The following is a 19,013-nucleotide window of genomic DNA, read 5'->3' as shown; positions in this document are numbered from 1 at the left end:
TTCAACCAGTATATGGATTTGTTCTGTTAGTCATGCAGAACTTTGGGGAATTAACAAAGGTTTGCAACTTGCTTGTGATAGAGGATTATCGAGTCAGATTCTCAGGCAGCTATGAAGCTTGTTCTAGATGGATGTGGTTACAAGTAAAAACCATGAGTGCTTCAATAAAGACAAGCTATATAAATTCTCTCTCTCTCTCTCTTCTCTCTATATATATATATATATAAACTAGCGTACCCCATTGTCCAGAGGTTCTTCGCTATGCGAAGGTATGAGGGAGGGATATTGTACGCAGCCTTACCCTTGCATATGCAAAGAGACTGTTTCCGGATTCGAACCCATAACCAACAAATCACCAAGGCACAACTTTACCGCTGCACCAGGGCTCTCTCTCTATATATATATATATAACAAAAAGAGTATATGTAGCAAAGAAATTGCTTATCTTGAATTTAAATTATGTCAAAGAAACTGAACTTTAGGGTTTAGGGTATATGTAATAGTGTTTTAGACGTGAGTCTGAAGTAAAAAAGAAATTAACACTCAGAAACACAATTCTTTTAGAAGTGTAGAAGACATCTCAGTGACTTTCCGACGGTTAAAAGATCAAAGGCCTTGTTTATCTCCTCGATTGGAAGCTCGTGAGTGATAAAATCATCCAACTTCACCACCTAAGTTCAGGCCACCCGAAATGTGAAATAATTAATTACACTTCAATTGTTAGAATATATCATTCGAGAGAAGAAAATTGTTGGAGCAGTCATTAAATGTATGTTTTTTTATCAATCGATAGAATACTATCACATTGGTTATTGTAGGCATAGAAAACATAAAAGAGTTAAATGGCCAAGTTCATTTCGGTATTCTAAATAAACAAATAAAAAAATTAAAAGAGTGTTGTACGATGTTTTTAAAATTATTGATAGATGTATATAGAATATAAACTTGAAAAGTATAATTTTATTTTTTTACTAGGTTTTAAATTTTATTCAATTTTAGAAAATGTGATATGAGATATTCCTTTTTTGAAATAAGTAGAGAATTAAACCCTAAAGAAAACATGTAAATTCAGAGAATGGTAGTCCTTACTCCATCCATGCATTCTTTGGCAAAATGTGGCAATTGAGTCTTCCCTTTGAAGCCTCCAAAAACTGATCCTACTATTCTGCGACCTTGGAACAACTCCATTGGGTGGATGGGAAGCAATTGTGGTGATGGATGAATCCCTAATATCACAGTCAATCCCCAACCCTGCATCATTATAAGAATAGATCAAAATTATAACTTGCTTAAACAATATTGTGGCCCTTTCCCTCCGGAAGTTTTATTCAAAATTATTCATCATTGTACTTAGGGGTGAGAAGAGAAGCAATGTTTGTGAAGAAATATTGCAACATATACCAAGATTTTAAAAAGTAGTCTCCAACCATAATTGTGACCACAGCATCAAGATTTTTAGAAATTTTTAACTGTAACTATAGCCACATTAATGATAATTTTTCCATTTTTTGCGGGCGATACTAAGGAATGCTAGCTATGAGACTGCAATTGTGACGACAATTAGAATTTAAAATCTTAGCAACGTATTATAACATTGAACCCAAAAACTCAGCTGCATGGATATTACGATACATATACCTCATGAGCTGACAAGAAGGCATCCCTTAGAACGTTTAAATTTCCAGTACATTCAAAACTATAGTGCACACCTCCACAAGTCATTTCCCTGATCCTCTGCACAAAATACACAAAATAGTTTACCATTTTGCTAGCGAAAATTAATGCATATAAAGATGATATATTCTATTATGAAATGAGATGAATAGATAGGGAACAGAGTTCCAACCTCATATACTGGCTTCTCATCATCCCTTGGATTTATGAAGTCAGTGATGCCCATTGCTCGGGCTTTGAGTATACGTATAAAATGTGTCATATAGCACGTTAGCATTTTATATTATAACATTAAGAAAACGAAGTTCATGTCAAGTTTTAGAGTTTTTACTTTATGATTTTGAAAACAAGTGTAAAGAAGAATAAAAGAGAGCAGAGAGGGAGTAGAGAACTAGAGATACATGAGACAAAATCACCTTTGATAAATTTGTCAGAATTGATGTCCACGCCTATTATTTTGGATGCACCTCTGGCTCGTGCCCCTTCTGCTACCTGTGCCAATTTAAGATGCAGGACTTTACAACATTTTTCTTTGTTTTGCAATAAAGATTATTTTCATAATGTTTTGATGAGAAAAAGTAAAAAGGAAAAGACAATATATGATGAGTGATGACTTGATGTAATAAAAAAGCTAGAAAACATTTTTAATTTCTATATGATTAGCGTGACTTATAATCTTAGTTTTAAATATCCTATGGATGTTCGATCCGATCAAGACACTCCGTTGATGAGTCATTAGTCGAACCAGTGGATCAATAATTGAACCACAAAAACCAGTACAAGTAACATAATATTAGCATATGTATTAATTATGTTATTTAATAATTAATTATAATAGTTTGGTGGTAAGTTGATCCACCAAATAATTTAAGGTTGATTCAATTTTTTAGTGTATCATATTTATTTGTATCTTTATTAAATTTTTCATTTAAAAAATAAAATAAAATTGGACCAACCGGTTCACTAATTCAATCGGACCTAATCACCGGTTTAACCATAAAACCAAATGGACAAGGATGGATCCAAGAATGCATCAAAGGGTGGGGAGGGGGGGGAGTAATTTACACAAATATTTAATTATTTAACTTCTAATAAATAATCATTTGATAAATCAAAAGTTCTACAAAAAATTCATTATTAAATTTATGTCTAAAACTAGAGGTAAAATCTACTACTAGAAGAAAATTAAGGTAACATTAACTCTATTCCATTTCTCTTATCAAATTTTTTCTATCAATATTAATTTGTTTTATTTTATTTTTCTTCTCATGTATATAAAGGATCTTGAGGGACAAGGGGACCAAGCCTCTACTCCCCCCCCCCCCCCCCTAAATACGTACATACAAACAAGTCAATCTGGGTCGCACTGAATCAAATTATGTCACCAGCATGACCAACTTGGTCAGACCTCTAGGTCGATCCGAGTTTTAAAATTATACTTTTAATGACCGAGTCTAATTTATGTTTTATTAAGTGTGATACTTCTAATAAAAAAAATCTTAAAATGTAATTTACTTATCTTGAAATAAATGCTAGGGACTAAAAAAATGTGATTCACATTTTAGAGACTGAAAATTAAACAAAATATTTTATAAAGACTAAAACTAAAATTCATTAATTTTATAGGCACTAAAAATAATGATTTCAAATTTTTTAGGGATAAAGATTTAAAAAAATTACACGAATCAAAGTAGAAAGAAAAATGTCGGATCCACCAAAAAAATTTAGCCGACTGATGTTTTGAAACCTTAAAACTTGACACCTTTTAATTCATTTTATTTAACTTATAAATTTTTTCCATTTCCAAATTTACCCCATATATAGTTATCCCACACCACCAAAGTAACTCTCTCTTTCTTAGAAGCTATTGTCTAACTATTTTTTTTTTAACTCCTTTTGCTTTTGTACAGCATTGCAAGCTTGCTCACCATCTCCTTTGGTTGTCCATTTTCTTCTTCTGCAATGGGGTTACAAATTGTTGAACGCCTCCATGAAGTCGTCGTTGTCCACTACAACGACAACAACGTCCTCTTCATCGAAACCCAAACCAACTCTAAACTTTGACACCTACCTTTAACAAGCAAATAAAAGGGAAAGAGAGATGTGCGGAAAGAAGGGATGGCAGTGTGAGTGGTGGCATGAGTGGTAGAGATGTTGCTACAAGCAAGAGAGAGAGAGAAGGGGGGAGGGAGGAAAAGGAAAAGAACAGGGGCCATGACTATAACGCCCCTGATTGTCGATAATAATACTTCACTCAATATGCTTGTTGGTTAAAACCCTCCACCGGTCAAAACCCTTTGGAGGTAACCATTTCCGAGACTTCAACAATCATCCCTAATTGCTTTTAAGGATCAATGATTGTCCCCACAAATCAACACGAAACTTTTCAATGTGTTTTGTCCTCACTCGCAACGTTGAGTAAAGTGTCACCGTGTGAAGTGTCGTAGTGTGAGAGTCACTGAGAGGTCGACAATTAGGGGCGCTACAAATGGTATCAGAGCAAACCTCTCCTCTAGTACGATGTGATTTAAGAGCAAACCAAGTGGAAGTTGGAGGACATGTAACACCCTGATGAATCATATCGAAAAGAAAAGGGTCCGAAGGTTGTGCACGCATGAGACTGTATAGTTGAGGATGACTTAAAAGAATTAATTGGTACTACCTATACCAAGAAGATGCATCTACTTTTTAGTAACCCAACACTTAAGAACTCTACAATTAAGCATGTTTGTTTAGAGTAGTTATGGAAGGGTGATCTTCTAGGAAGTTTTCCAAAAAGCGTGTGAGTGAGGACAAAGCATGCTGAAAAGTCTTGTACTGGTTTGTGAGGACAGTCATTGATCATGAAAACAACCGAAACAGATTGTCGAGGTCTCGAAAAAGGTTACTTACAGAGGATTTTGATCGGTGGAGCATTCTGACCAACAAGGATGTTGAGTGAAGTGTTACCGTGTGAAGTATCATAGTGTGTAAACCGTTGAGAAGTCAACAATCAAAGATGTTACGAACGACGGTGCTTCATGGAAGTTTTCCAACCACCTGGACCACAATTGTGGGGGGTTCGTGGCGGTGTTATCGCTAACGAACCTGGAGTGGAGGTGACAAGGAGGTGGTGATGGAGTACTTCAGAAACTCCATCATAACATTGGTTTCTCGATAACATTACATTCATAAGTAAACTTCAAAATTAACAATTTGGAACAATCATAACAACATAACTTTTGATTGATATCTTAAGATGCAAAATTTCATTAGACTTTGATTGATTTGGTTCTTCCGCCAATGTCAAAGGGGTGCATGGGTGTGAGAAACGAAGAAGGAGGAGCATGTGGTAGACTCATTGAAAAGGCTAAAATTGGATAGAAAGGTTGACTCAGAAGGGCAAATTTGGAAGAAAAAAGTTTTAAAAAGTGTTTGCCAATTGTCGTGTTTTAATTGGGTTGCCTTATTCGTCGAAGGAGTCTTTAGCATTTCTCAAATAAAAACTCATTGATTTTATAGAGGCTAAATTATATTTAAGCTATTTAAAAATTACTTTCTGAAAAATAATTTCAATCAAATATGAAAAAAATTAAAATTTCTATTATTTACTAAAATATAACTTTTATTTTCTTATTTCTTCAATACACAATTTTGGTCCTACTATTAAAAAATATAAACATTTTGTCTCTCAATTTTCAAAAAATTAGAAAATTTGATCTTATTGTCTAAATGGGTGCATTGGCTTTTAAGTTACTTACATTGACCGTCTTAAATGTTAACTAACAATTATATTTTTTGAATTTATTAATTGATGACTAGATATTTCCATTTAATAAATAATTATTTCAAAAATAAAATTTTATTAATTTTTATAATGTCTATTGTAAAAAAATATGTCCATTGAAAAATAAACTAATAAAATAATAACTATTAAAGAAAATCATTAAAGGGATGTATTCAATTAAGATTTTGAAGGATTTTAAAAGAATTTTTTATTAAAAAATCTTATGATATTCCATCTATACTTTTAAATGATAAAAATAAGTCTTATGATATTTAATCTAATTATAATAAAATCTGTTGATATTTAATTAAGATTTTTTATAATTTATAAAAAGTCTCTTGATATTCAAAAGTTTTCAAATTTTAATGTTTTTTTTAAATAAATTTTGATAAATTTTATGAGATTTTTTAGTAGAAAATATAAATATCATACCCATTAGACAATCACATTCAAACTTTTGAGATTTTTATCATACCCATTAGACAATCACATTCAAACTTTTGAAATTTTTTAGACTTTTTTCTTTTTATGGTTTCTTTCCGTTTTTCTTTTTCCTTCTCCCTCTTTTTCCTTGCCCATGTCTCTCAAATTCAGCTCTTATTAGTAATCTCTCAATTACTGATCCCACCATCCCTGCTTGTGGCTTGTGGCACCGAAACAGAGAAAAAAAAAAGGAATCCTTTGGAAAATAAAGTCCACTACTGGAGAAGTGATGAGATAAAAAATGTCTTCTAGCTTGGACACGCAGCACCAAGCTTCTAAACAAAAGTAACAGAGCAAATAAGTTTGTGGCCGCTTTATCATTTTAAAGTCGTAAGCTTCTCCTTCTTTTCTCTTTTTATTGTGACTGTTTGTGTGTACCAAAAGTTTTTTCTTTAACAGCTTATAAACGTCTTCATAATTTCTCCATTAGATCATGCCGGCAAGCTGTTTGCGAAAATTCTCCTGAAGCTGACTGGATCCCCTATAACTATAGCCTTTTTTTTTTTTATCAAGTTGAGTGAACCTTTTCCAAAAAATTAAGAACCCCAAGATTTTCTATTAATGTTGAATTCCAAAGTTTTTTTTATTTGATTAGACAATAGTTGTAACTTTCGTTTCCTTTCTAAATAATGAATTACGATTTTAAAATACTTTTTAAAAGGATTATAAAAATTTGTATTGATTTTACTTTTTTTCTATTCAAAACTTATCATTTATTTGTTAAAATTTGAATGTTTTATAAAAATTCATAAAATTCTTTAAAATTTTATGAATTCATAAAATTATCTCAAATCTTATGAATTTAGTTTTAAGTTCATTAAAATTTAAATTACAAAATTTTAATCATAATTTTCTTAAAAAATACTCTCAAAAGTTATTACATTGTTACAAAATCTTTTAAAATTTAGGAGATTTTCATGTGTAAAACTAATTTCTTAAAATTCTAATCAAATACATCTCCTAAATGTAACGTAAGATAAATTGTTCTAACCGAAAGTCAACCTAAAAACTTTTAAAGGTTGTCAAAACATATTAAATTGGATTATAAAATGAAATTTCTTTATTGAAAACTCAAGAGATTGTATTGTATATCTCTATTTTTAATAGGAGGTTTAAAATTATGAATTAAAAAATAAAAAATTAAAATTACGTTTTAACTATTATTTTAATTGCAGCGAATAAAAGAGCAATAACCAAAGCTTTCACTTACAGAGAGACCCACAGCACCTAAACCAAAGACAGCTACAGCTGAACCAAAATGCACATCAGCGGTATTCCAAGCAGCTCCAACACCTACACATGACACACATTATCAATTTGGTCTAAACTACTCATGCTCATTTGATCACGTCATTTACTATTGTCACAAATATATAGTTCACATAACATGATTATTGATGCATCATTGGTCTAATACTCAGCCAAACATATGATGAGTTAAATGTAATTAATGGTAAGGGTGTTGGTAGTGTGGTTTGATTTGAATTTTTGCATAATAAATCATATGAATCAAACATAAAAATTATATGTGATTTGATTTAAATTTAATATTAAATCTTATCGAAACAAACAAAATCAATCTTTTACAGTTTAATTGAATCAATTTTTACAATTTTTACTTAAATAATTATTCTATTAAAATTTCTCCACATTCTTTTCCTCTTTTAAATCAAATTATATTAAAAAATCTATTAATAAAAATCTATATAACTTACTAATACGTTTAACACTCTATAATAAACTTCTATCAAAATTCTATCGATTAATGTACACAATAGCCAAAATTTGATCTAAGGCATTATATTATATATTATATGTAACTAATTAATATTATAATAAAGAAATCAAAAGTTTATCAAAATCACGCATGATATATATTTTTCTAGTACTCATTGTTAATTAGAGTTAACGAATTAATCTTTTTTGTTTGAATAAATGATTTTGTTTCATTTTTTCTAATAATTATAAAAGCATCACTATAAAAATGTCATAAAATAGATAAAAAAAATTAGACAATTGTCACTTGTGATATACCCTTTTTAAACAAACATTAAAAAAACTTGTGATATTAATTAATATTATGTATTGATAAATATATTCCTAGTTAATATAATTGTCATTCTAGTTGTATTATTAAAATGAAAATATTAAAAAATAATATATAATATTTTTAGATACAAACCGCAAACTGAATCCACTATATGATTTGACAATAAATCAATCCAATTAAATCTAAAAAATATTGATTTGGATCGATTTTTAATTTTTTTAAGTGATTTTCGATTTTTGTTTTGGAATCGTTCATAATTAAAAGTGGATTGTTGGTGGGGCATAAGTTGTTATTTTAAAATTTCTTGGATCTTTGGAGCCTGATAATATAGATTTATGTACGTTATTACTCTATTGTGCTGCATGTGTCGTATAGCTCCCAATTGTTGTTTTTAATAATAAAATGGTAAGCCTATTTATCATTCAAGATCTTTCTTCTTTTTTTTATGTAGGAAAAAAAATTAATCTCACACTAATAATAGGTTAAACAACTCTTTTTTTTTTAAAAAAAAAAAAGATTGAAGTTATTTTGTAGGTTGAATTACTTTGAAACAAATGTGGTTTGCACATAAAAATGTACAAAACTAAATTTAATAAAGTATAAAAATTACAAAAATATATGTCAAACCACAAAGACATATAGCATAAAAAATTTAAAATTATGGTAAAATTATGGTTTGTGCAAATGTTAAATTCCACAAAAATAAAAACAATCAAGTAGTTGTATGTCGATAAATCAAAATCTAACTCAAGTAATTAAATAATATACAAAAATTATTATAAATTTCTTAATACTTTAGAATTCGATTCTTACCGATAAAAAAAGTGATGTCAAAAAAGTTGAGATTATAATACATTTAGTGGTTACTTTATGTAGAATTGGAGTATATTTTGTCAATAGGGACAAATCTGGAAGGGGGGGAGACATGGCCTTTCATCTCTTGAGACTTTGATTTTTGATGTGTATACATATATGTTTTAAGTTAGCTAGTGTTAAATTAGTTGTGTATATTGTTATTATAATAATAGTTAATGCTAGGTATTTCTTGTAAGTTTAGTGGCCTAATTAAAAATTTGGTAAAAGTTTAAGGACCCCTTGGTACTTGAAAGTAGTTTTTTTTTTTTGGTTCTTTTTTGTTCTCAAGTTTGCATATTTTTAATTTTGATTCCTATAATTTTTTTCACTATTAATCTCTATAAGTTTATATATATATTTTTTAATTTTATTCCCTAACATGAACTTTCATGGACTAGAATTGAAAATTTTCGAATCATGAATGGACTAAAATTGGGAGAGTCCAAATTTACAAGACCAAAACTAAACCAAAAAACTTAAAAGAACTAAAACTTAAAAAGTGTGAGCATATTGAAACTAAATTTATATTTAAGTTTTTCTTTTTTATTTTAGTCCTTCTTATTTTATTTTAGTCGTTGTAATATGTTCATTTTTGTCCATGTAATATTTAGATTATTTAATTTACTTTTAATCACTATCAAATATGTTTTTCGATGAACTAATTTAAAATAAACAAAATATTATAAGGATTAAAATGAAAAATGAATATATTATAAGGACCAAAACCAAAATAAAAAATGACATATATTACAAGGACTAAAATAAAAAATTAATATATTACAAGGACTAAAATAAAATATTATAAGAACTAAAATAAAAAAAACATCAAAATATTACGAGGACTAAAACAAAATAATTAGGACCAAAATATAAAAATGAATTTTACTAGGATCATTTTAAAAAAATTATAAGAACTAAAACAAAAAAATAACATATAACATGCACCAAAAACATATTTAGTTTTTTTTTATTGAAGTATACAGGACTTTAATAGCATGTTAAGACTACCAACTGAGGCCTACTAAGATTACTGCACAGGCTCAAAGGGAAAATGATTTCATCAGTTATAGTTACTGAACTAGCTCTAAGATGTTGGGAGATTTTTATGGAGAAGAATGCCTACCGAGCAGGGAAAGTGCAAAAACGGGATTCAAAGCCTACTCATATATATATATATATATATATATATATATATATATATATATATATATATATATATATATATATGTATATATATATATATATATGAGTAAGAATTTATACTTAGATCTTTAACCAATTGTGCAAATATGCCTTGGCTAAATTCTTACAAGTGATGATCATCACATAGCAAACCCTCTTTAATGATAATTAAAAATAATCGATGAAAAGGGTATATATGGCCCACGTTCATCCTCTTTATTAGGGAACAAAGAAAACGAAATGTAAAAGAAACTTGCAAACAAGACTTCCAAGTTCCAATGAATTGATTTCCATGGGGATACTTTTTTTTTCTTTCTATTATTACTTATATTGGAAGCAAAAACAACAGAAACACAACTCAACCTAAACTATCCCTAAGAGTTAAGGAGGGTAGTTAATTAGGTGAGGACAAGGAACATCCTAATGCATCAAGGGCTGTGACTGCCTAACACTAAGGGAAGCTTCTTTTAACATAGAAATCAAAGTTAGATACTATAAAATTTACAATAATTTATATTTTATTATCATATTCAATTGATTTAGACTTTTTTATACATCAAAGAAAACTAAGTCAACGTATTTACTTAGTCAAGCCAAATAATTTTGATTTGCATCCAATAAGAGACGAAAGATAAAAGCTTGAGTCTCATTTATATTATTTTACTTAGGCATAAGCACACATAGTACCTAAATTTTGAGTTGAAAATATAAGAAAAGAAGACCCGAGCTTAATTTGGCCTTTACTCCAAAGAAGCCAATCATAAAAGTGGCTTTCCTTGCTTGCATTATATGTCTGAACATTTCATTGTCTAACAGCTTAAATTACTACGTAGTCAAATTCTTTATTTGCAAGCCTTGTATTAATTAAAATTCAGTGTGTCCAAAATTTTGGAGTGAACGATTGTTATATTGGGTGAAGAAAGAAAAAATAACTAACTATACATCACTCTTGGACGAAATTTAGGATCATAGCAGTCAGACGGAGAGACCAACGGCAGAAAAATAGGGAACGAACGTATAAATATTAAAATTTAATACTAAAAATACTAGTGGTAATGGAAAACTAATTATCTTATGATGTCGAGATCAGTAAAGTAAATTTTACCTTTCTTAACAATTTTGTTTTTCATTACACAAATAAAATCTTAAAATACTTGCATTCATATTTTTAGTAAAATGGAGATAAATATTTATTTCCATTCCTCACACGAGACTCCTAGTTAGGATTCTTAATTTATATACTTTTAATTTTTTATGACAAATATTAATAATTAATTTTTTTTAACAATTGATTTCGACCTTTCTCTCTTTTATTTCTCTCTTTCTTTTCTACCCATCAACCTTGTATCTTTTATTAATATCCGATTCCACGTACGTTACTGGCAAAACAATTAATTAAGAGGGTACCTTCTTTTAAAATAACAAAAAAAAAAAACCAAAAAAACTAGGTGCCTTCTTTTACCAATTCGTTGTTCTTTTGGGTGATATTACTCCTAACAAACAAAGAGACACGCAACGCACAAAAGTGGATCAAGAAATTTTAAAATAAGAGAAAAGGTTACGTTTACTTTTAATTTGGTGCACTAGTTTAATTATTCTTTAATGAATATTACACCTAATATAGGTTAGATATAAAAATTTAAATTTTTATCATTATATTTTACTATTCATAAATTTTTACAGATTTTTAGATGTAAATAATATCTATATATAAAAATAAAATAGACTGGAATACATATATTAAATATTAATTTAATCTTAATTTCAGTATTATATTTGTTGAAATTATATTCAAATTTTTAATTAATTTCTATATTTATATATAAATTATATTTAATAGATATAGTTTTTAAAACAATTTATAAAAATTAAATTAAATTCATTTTAAATATATATCATGTTTAATAAATTTTTGTAAAGTCAATTTTACTAATAATGTATTATTTATAGTATTTAATAAATATAATATAAACGTAATTTACATGATATTATTAAATATTATATTCATGAAATAAAATATATTTATTAATAAAATAAATATAATATATGATTTTTAAAAGTGTGAAATTCTATATGAATTCATATATTTTAAAAAATGATTATTATACAAAAATTTACTAGGATCAGCCTAATAAAGATGATTTTTGTAGCTAGTATCTACAGGATCCAAAAAGTACTAATCTTGTCACTATTATTGTAGCAAGAAAATATTATATAATTATTAGAAAATTTAATATTTTAATATGTAATTGTTGTAGAAAATAATTTCAGCAAGAGTTATTTTTGAAAATATATATTATTGTCTCTTTTGTTGGTGTTTTTCTTTTGTCTCTCTATAGATAGATAAAAAGATAAAGAGAAGACAGAGAGACATACAGAAAATCAAATATAGCGAATTTGAAATCATAAAAGAGAGGTGAAAATGAAAACGCATTATTCTTCAAGTAGACTTTTTATTATTTTTTATTTGTTAGTGTACTATTTAATATATCAAGTTTGCATATAATTACAAATCTCGTGATACACAGAGTGATGGGTTGTGGGTCCTCAATTAAATAGGGGAGAGAAAAAAAAACTAACAATCTAATAGGATTATTATTATTATTATTATTATTATTATTATTATATGTATTGTCTAGCTAATAGGTTATGTTAATTTAGTTAAAGCACATTTGTTTAATCATCAAAAGAAAAACTGCTAGCCAAGATAAATTTCCTAATATATTTCTAAAAGTACAAATAAACTATGTTAAAAAAAAACTCAATAATTTGTAAGGCTAAATGAGTAAAATTTGAAGCTTGTAATATTTTAAATTATTGAGGTTGGCCAAGTTGCTTACCCGTAGATACACCACAACTGAGTAAGGTAAGTCTTTTAATGTAGGGATTGAGGTCGCCATCGCCATCAACGTGAATCTTGACGACGCATGCTGAATCCACCACCGTGTACTCCGTGAAAGTTGAAGTGTTCAAGAAATGGAAGATGGGTTTTCCATCCATTGTAGAAAACCTAGTGGCACCATCACTAGCCATCACCTTCTTCATAGGATCCACCCCAAATCTCTCACACATGTTGGTTTTCTCACACTTGCAATATTTACAATCCCCACATTCCCCATTGAAAATTGGCACCACCAAGTCCCCTTCTTTCATGTCATTTACTCCTTCACCCACACTCTCCACAATCCTAAAAATTCACAATAACACACCCACAAAAAATCACAAATGTTCTCAGTTTCAATTCAATTTCATGTGATAGAAGATATATTTTTTATGTACAATTAAGATATTGTCAAACTTATCCCAAAGATGAAAAAATAAATTCAGTTTTTTTATAAATTAAAATAAATTTTTATACAGTTAAGTACTTCTATAAAAACTCAAAAGCTCGGGATTTATTAATTTTATCTTCTTGTCCAAAGAGTGTCTAAATCATTAATGTTATAATTTGCCATAGTTGTATGGATATTTTTGTGACCTACCCGGAAGCTTCATGGCCGAAAATCCGAGGATATGCACGTTGAGCCTCATTCTTTGGTGCCCCATAAAAGAAGGAAAATAAGAAGCATCAAATAAACAATATATTAGATAACTTATGTTTGACTATCAAAGTTGCGTGTTAAAGATATTTAATTAGACATATTATATATAATTATATATATACCTCGCCTTGCCAAGCACTGAGATCGGTGTGGCAGATTGAAGTGAAGAGGATCTTGATTCGAACCTCCATTTTCTGAGGAGGATGAACAAGAACACGTTCCACCACAAAGGGCTCTCCAGGACCATATGCCACGGCAGCTTCATGATGATGAATATTGATGATAATAATAATAATAATGATGATTAATTAATATTGCTTTATGAGAATGAGAAATTTGGCATGCATTATGAGAGAATTGTGGGATATGATCTGAACATATAATATAGAATTTTGGTGTTACGTACCTTTGCAAGTAACGGTCTTTCCCCTGGTATCATTTGGATTCAAGCTCCCAATAATAACCTCTGGATCTTCCATCTTTCTTCTCCCTAGCTGAGAGTTCAAGCATATACAACGATGCAAATTTATGATGAAAATGAAAAATAAGGGCAGGGCCGGCTACATAATTAAGATTTGGAGTTTTCTCACTGAGAAGCTAGCTAGCTCATGTGGATGTTTTTCCAAAGCACGTGTTTAACAATTAAAAAATATTTTTTTTATTATTTATATTAATTATTTAAGAAATAATGTTTTGAGTTTTGGGGAAATAAATTTTTCGTATTTAATTACAGTATTATTTTGACTTCTGTTTTTCTTTTGTCCTATTTTGACTTCTGGTTTGAATTGGTGTTTCTTGGCAAATCTTGGATCGGCTGATTAATTAAATTTATATTTTTCCGCACTCTTAACTTTTAAGGTGGGTTTCCTATTTGATGCACGGAGTATTAATTATGCAAAAATACAAATAATAATGTTATAAACATAAGTACAATTTTGTCTTAAAAATGACAACTTTAGTGAATTTGATTATAAAAGTTTGTATGTACATAAACCAACCTTTAAAATTGTCTATCTCATGATAAGTTAGTATTTTTTTTTTTTTAGATGACAAGTTAGTTTTATTCTATCAATTTAGTCTACAAATTTATATAAAAAAAAATTGTATACAAAAACACAATTTTTTACGAATAACAAATGTCTTCAACAAGAAATAATCTTGTTTGAGTTAAGTAATGGGTGGCAAATTTTTTTCTTTGGCCACTATTAAACTGAAATAACTTCCTTCTAATTAATTCATGCATTCAATGGTACTTCGTGTCGATTACAATTCTTAATATTTATCTTAATAACAATTTAAGTTACTAAATATGGGTATAATTTCATATTTTGCAAGAAGGATTAATTTGTTTTGAAGTTAATTGATCTCGATATTCAGGATTAAATTGTACATTTACATAAGTATTTGGAGCCGCAGGTTGTGAGTTTTGGAAATGGTATTGTATATTTACTCAAAATCATATTAACCTGTATTTGTACAAGATTTTCGGTAAAAAATATTATCTTAACAATGAGGATTAAGCTAAAAAGAGATGGTTCCTTGATCTCCCCCTTTTGTTACTACTAATGTGAACTTCTGCTCTAGTCTCCTTGACCACGGCTCTATTTGGTATTTATATTTTGAAAATGATCAATTTAGTTCACATAAGTGTAAATCTTGTGACAAATTAATCAAATTATCAAGTATTCACTATTTTCATTAATGTTGAGTGCATAATGACATATTGTTGTTTACGCTACAAATTCATATGTGCAGAAGACATTTAATATCAACACAGGGTGTTTTGAATTAAAATGTCAATGAAATTTTTTTACTATTGATATTAAAATTTATGTAGTTAATCTTATTTTGAGAAGAAACTTATTTTTTTAGATTTCATTCTAATATGTTCTTATACAACAACAAAATAGTCCCAACAAATATAACTAAATAATAAAATAGTCCACGATAATTATATAATAAATTTGTTTTCATCTTTAAATTACAAATTTCATTTATCATGTTATCAAAACTAATAAAATTTCTAGTGTGACAATATCTACAAGACTACAACAAAATTAAAAAAGACACCAAATAATGTCCATGACATCCATGCATGTTAGTGTCCACAATAATAGATAATATTGTCACCATAGAAATTAAAACAAAAAAGAGTTTAAAAGTAAATTGTTCTTCCAAAAAAAAAACATTACAACTAAATTGTAACTTAACTATTATAGCTTAATCATCCAAAATATAAGAAAGTAGCCATTAGTCACTTAGAACTTAAAAGGATCTTGAGAATGTTGAAATCTCATGTAAGAATGAAATAAAAATTTGGTTGGATCTTTCCTAAGAATGGTCCAATTGGAAAGAGAACTTTCATCATAAGAGCTATAGGTCGGCCTAGGAGGTGATCTAAATGCATTGATTAACTATGTTTTTTTTTTTTTGTTGACTATGTAGCTCCCTTTTATTTAAAATGCAACCCCTTTATCAGTAATTCTAATAAAAATTACTTAGAATGGGTTACCTGTTTAGCTATTTTAGGCTAACACTACTACAATAAAGCTTTTTAACGATGGTTAAATTGAGTTTTTTATGATAGTTTTTAACCATCGTTATAGCCAACGTTATTAAAAGTAAATCTCAATTAACAACGGTTTTTAAAAACATCGTTGTTGAAAGAATGAATTTTCTAAGACGGTTTTGATGTAACAACCGTCTTAGAAAGTAGTCATTCTAAGACGATTATTACTTCAGAACCGTTTTAAAAAGTCTGTCAAACACTAATTTCTAAGACGGTTCTTAAATGACCGACTTAGAATGTCTATTCTTCTAAGACGGTTATTATATCAGATCCGTCTTAGAAAGTCTAATGACAGACTTTCTAAGACGGTTCTAATGTAATAACCGCCTTAGAAAACAAATATCTTTTAATATTTTAATTTTTTCTCTTTTAGCCCTTTTATCTTTAAGCTTATAGAAACCATAATTAAAAAAAAACACAAACTTACAAGGATAAAAATTTTAAAAAGCTAAAAATGAATAAAAACTTACAAAGATTACAATTAAGAAATAAAAACTATATAAAAATAAGAAACCTGTTCAGACATGTTGTGCATATAGGTTATGCTAAAAACCTGGCAGCCTCAACCATGTAATGTTGGATGTTTCCAAGTCAATAACAATAAAACTTAGACAAGAGTAAGAGATTAGACCTGGTAGCCTCATCCAGCACAACCTAAAAATCGAGAGTAAAATATATTAATCTTTAGAAAATAGATAAAATGCATTAAATTATCAATGCATAATAAATTAAAATAAAACATAATTAAAGGATAAAATAATTGCCTAATTACTATAATTATGTAAATGCTATAATTTCTTAATTTAAGGACAAAATTACCCTAATTAAAGATATCTCCAATATCTAACAATGTTCATTCTACTCACACAGAAAAATAAGCAAATAAAGTTTTAACCTCCATTTAAGTCTGCACATGTACACTAAAGATTTGGGAATTTGTATTGAATATTAGAATATTTTGATTACATTGTTTGAGATTTTAGAAGTAACCAGCAGTACTTCTTTTATCTTATTTATAGTTGTTTCAGATTGATTTAAATTAATGAGCAATAATAAGAAATGTAAATCCCCAACACATGAATCTGGCTATTCTAGTATCCTGGACATCAATTCCTAAGAATATAAACAATTTCCAACAATCATCATAACATCTGGTATGTCATTTAAGTTACCAAGATGAATAACCTTTTAGGAGCATTCCATATAGTATAAATAATAAATAATATATCAATATTTAAGCAACAAAATAAATGAGAGATAATGTTGAACTTGAAGGAAGAATAAGACCACCAGGAGATAATTGAGAGATAATCTCCTCTTAATTGGCAAGAGATTAAAAAGGAAAGAATATACAGGAAATCCTAAAATAATGAAAAGAATATTCTCCTAGCTGTACAAATCATAATCAATTGGAGGATTTTGTTTAATACTAGAATTGGAAATATGAATGAATCTCCTAAATTAATGGACAATCACCAACAATATGATATCATACAACTTGTTCTTAGTAAAAAATATAAAGTTGAAAAAGGAAAAACTATATATGTGTGTGTGCATAAATAATTATTAAAATATAAGAAAAATTAATTTAAAGTAATTATATATGTGTGTGTGTGCATAAATATTGTAAATTTGACAAAAAAAAAATTATATTGATAGATACTAATTGATATTATAAAACATGTTACAAATTTAAATAGTACAAGTTATTTACTTTCACAACTTCATCTTCATTTGTCTGCTTGCAAGAGAAAATAACTAGTTGAAACCCGGTACTCAAGGTAAAAAAAAGTGCTACTTAACCAACTTATTCACATAATCACAATTCAAAAAAAAAAAAAATTCACAACCTCAACCTTTATTTAAACTTATAAAACAACTACATAAGACTATTGAATTTATAATATTTTTTGTAAAACTATTGAATTTATAATATTTTTTGTAAAACTATTGAATTTTTTTAAAAATAAATACTTTATTTCCATTTTTATAGGAGATAATTGGATCCTCTCTATTTGAATAAAATATTTAAGTATAATTTATTTCCTTTTTGAAAAGTCTTTTTCTTTTTAATTTTTATTTTATTTTTTTCTTATCTTTGTTATTATTGTCATTGTTATTTAGACTTTAATGTACTTCTAGTTTTGACTGCACTAGAGGTTTCTTATCTTGCATTAATTAAAATATATATAGTAGAAAAGCATTCAGCAATAATAATAATAAATAATATGTCAAATCATTAGTAAATGAGATTTAAATCATCAATTTTGTCTCACATTATGTTCCACAAATAAAAACTTGACATATAAATTAAAATTAAAAATTGAATTTTCTATTTTTTTTATCACAATCTTTGACAAAGTATTGTTACGGGTTTTGGTTATTCATCCTTCCTCAACCTAATCAAGCATTCTCCTATTAAGCTTATTTAGATAATTCATCGTTAATTATAGATATGAGAGGATATGATGTTATAAGATGAGTATATACAACTATTCTAAGTCAAGTAGTGGAATAGTACAACTAATAAAAACCCAGCTCATTAGCTTACAACAATATAATTAAAAAAAATTGCTATAAATATGGGGTCTTCCTTTAAGACTTAAAACTTAAATTGTTATCTAGCATCCCCCCATGAATGGTATATACATATAAGCAATTTAGAGACATACCTGATACGGATCAAAGCTATCACTCTCTGAAACCTTGAGAAAAGTAGCTAGACAAATAAGCTGCAAGAGAATCAGACCAAAAAAAATGAATCAGATTGTTCATTCTTCATTGTTATCTATCTTTGTACAACTACACAACAATAGTTTATAATTCAGTATATTCACCAACCTTCACTAATGTCGTTGCAAGATAAACAACAACGGCTTTGATAGAGGTTCT

The 19,013-nt window shown here is 28.1% G+C and overlaps 1 protein-coding gene and 1 long non-coding RNA gene across 3 annotated transcripts; one reads left to right on the top strand and one right to left on the bottom strand.

Moving 5' to 3' along the window:
- Positions 1-422: 422 nt before the first annotated feature.
- Positions 423-16,706, bottom strand: LOC114415862 (alcohol dehydrogenase-like 4). Of its 2 annotated transcripts, XM_028380726.1 has the most exons (11): positions 16,636-16,662; positions 13,959-14,046; positions 13,675-13,811; positions 13,493-13,542; positions 12,851-13,197; positions 7,134-7,216; positions 2,091-2,166; positions 1,847-1,908; positions 1,639-1,734; positions 1,090-1,251; positions 423-671 (listed from the first exon to the last, which is right to left on the bottom strand). In XM_028380726.1, the coding sequence occupies exons 1-11, from the start codon at positions 16,654-16,656 to the stop codon at positions 561-563; spliced, it is 1,233 nt and encodes a 410-aa protein (XP_028236527.1). In that variant the 5' UTR covers positions 16,657-16,662; the 3' UTR covers positions 423-560. The 2 variants fall into 2 exon arrangements, with proteins under 2 accessions (XP_028236527.1, XP_028236531.1); XM_028380730.1 differs by lacking the exons at positions 1,639-1,734; positions 1,847-1,908 and having other exon boundaries at positions 16,636-16,706.
- Positions 5,965-7,400, top strand: LOC114415875. Its single transcript, XR_003667421.1, has 2 exons — positions 5,965-6,253; positions 7,099-7,400. It is a non-coding gene; the product is annotated as an uncharacterized LOC114415875 (long non-coding RNA).
- Positions 16,707-19,013: the final 2,307 nt, after the last annotated feature.

The sequence above is a fragment of the Glycine soja genome, chromosome 1 (genome assembly GCF_004193775.1).
Source record: "Glycine soja cultivar W05 chromosome 1, ASM419377v2, whole genome shotgun sequence".
Lineage (NCBI taxonomy): Eukaryota > Viridiplantae > Streptophyta > Magnoliopsida > Fabales > Fabaceae > Glycine > Glycine soja.
This window is presented reverse-complemented; position numbering and strand designations above follow the sequence as displayed.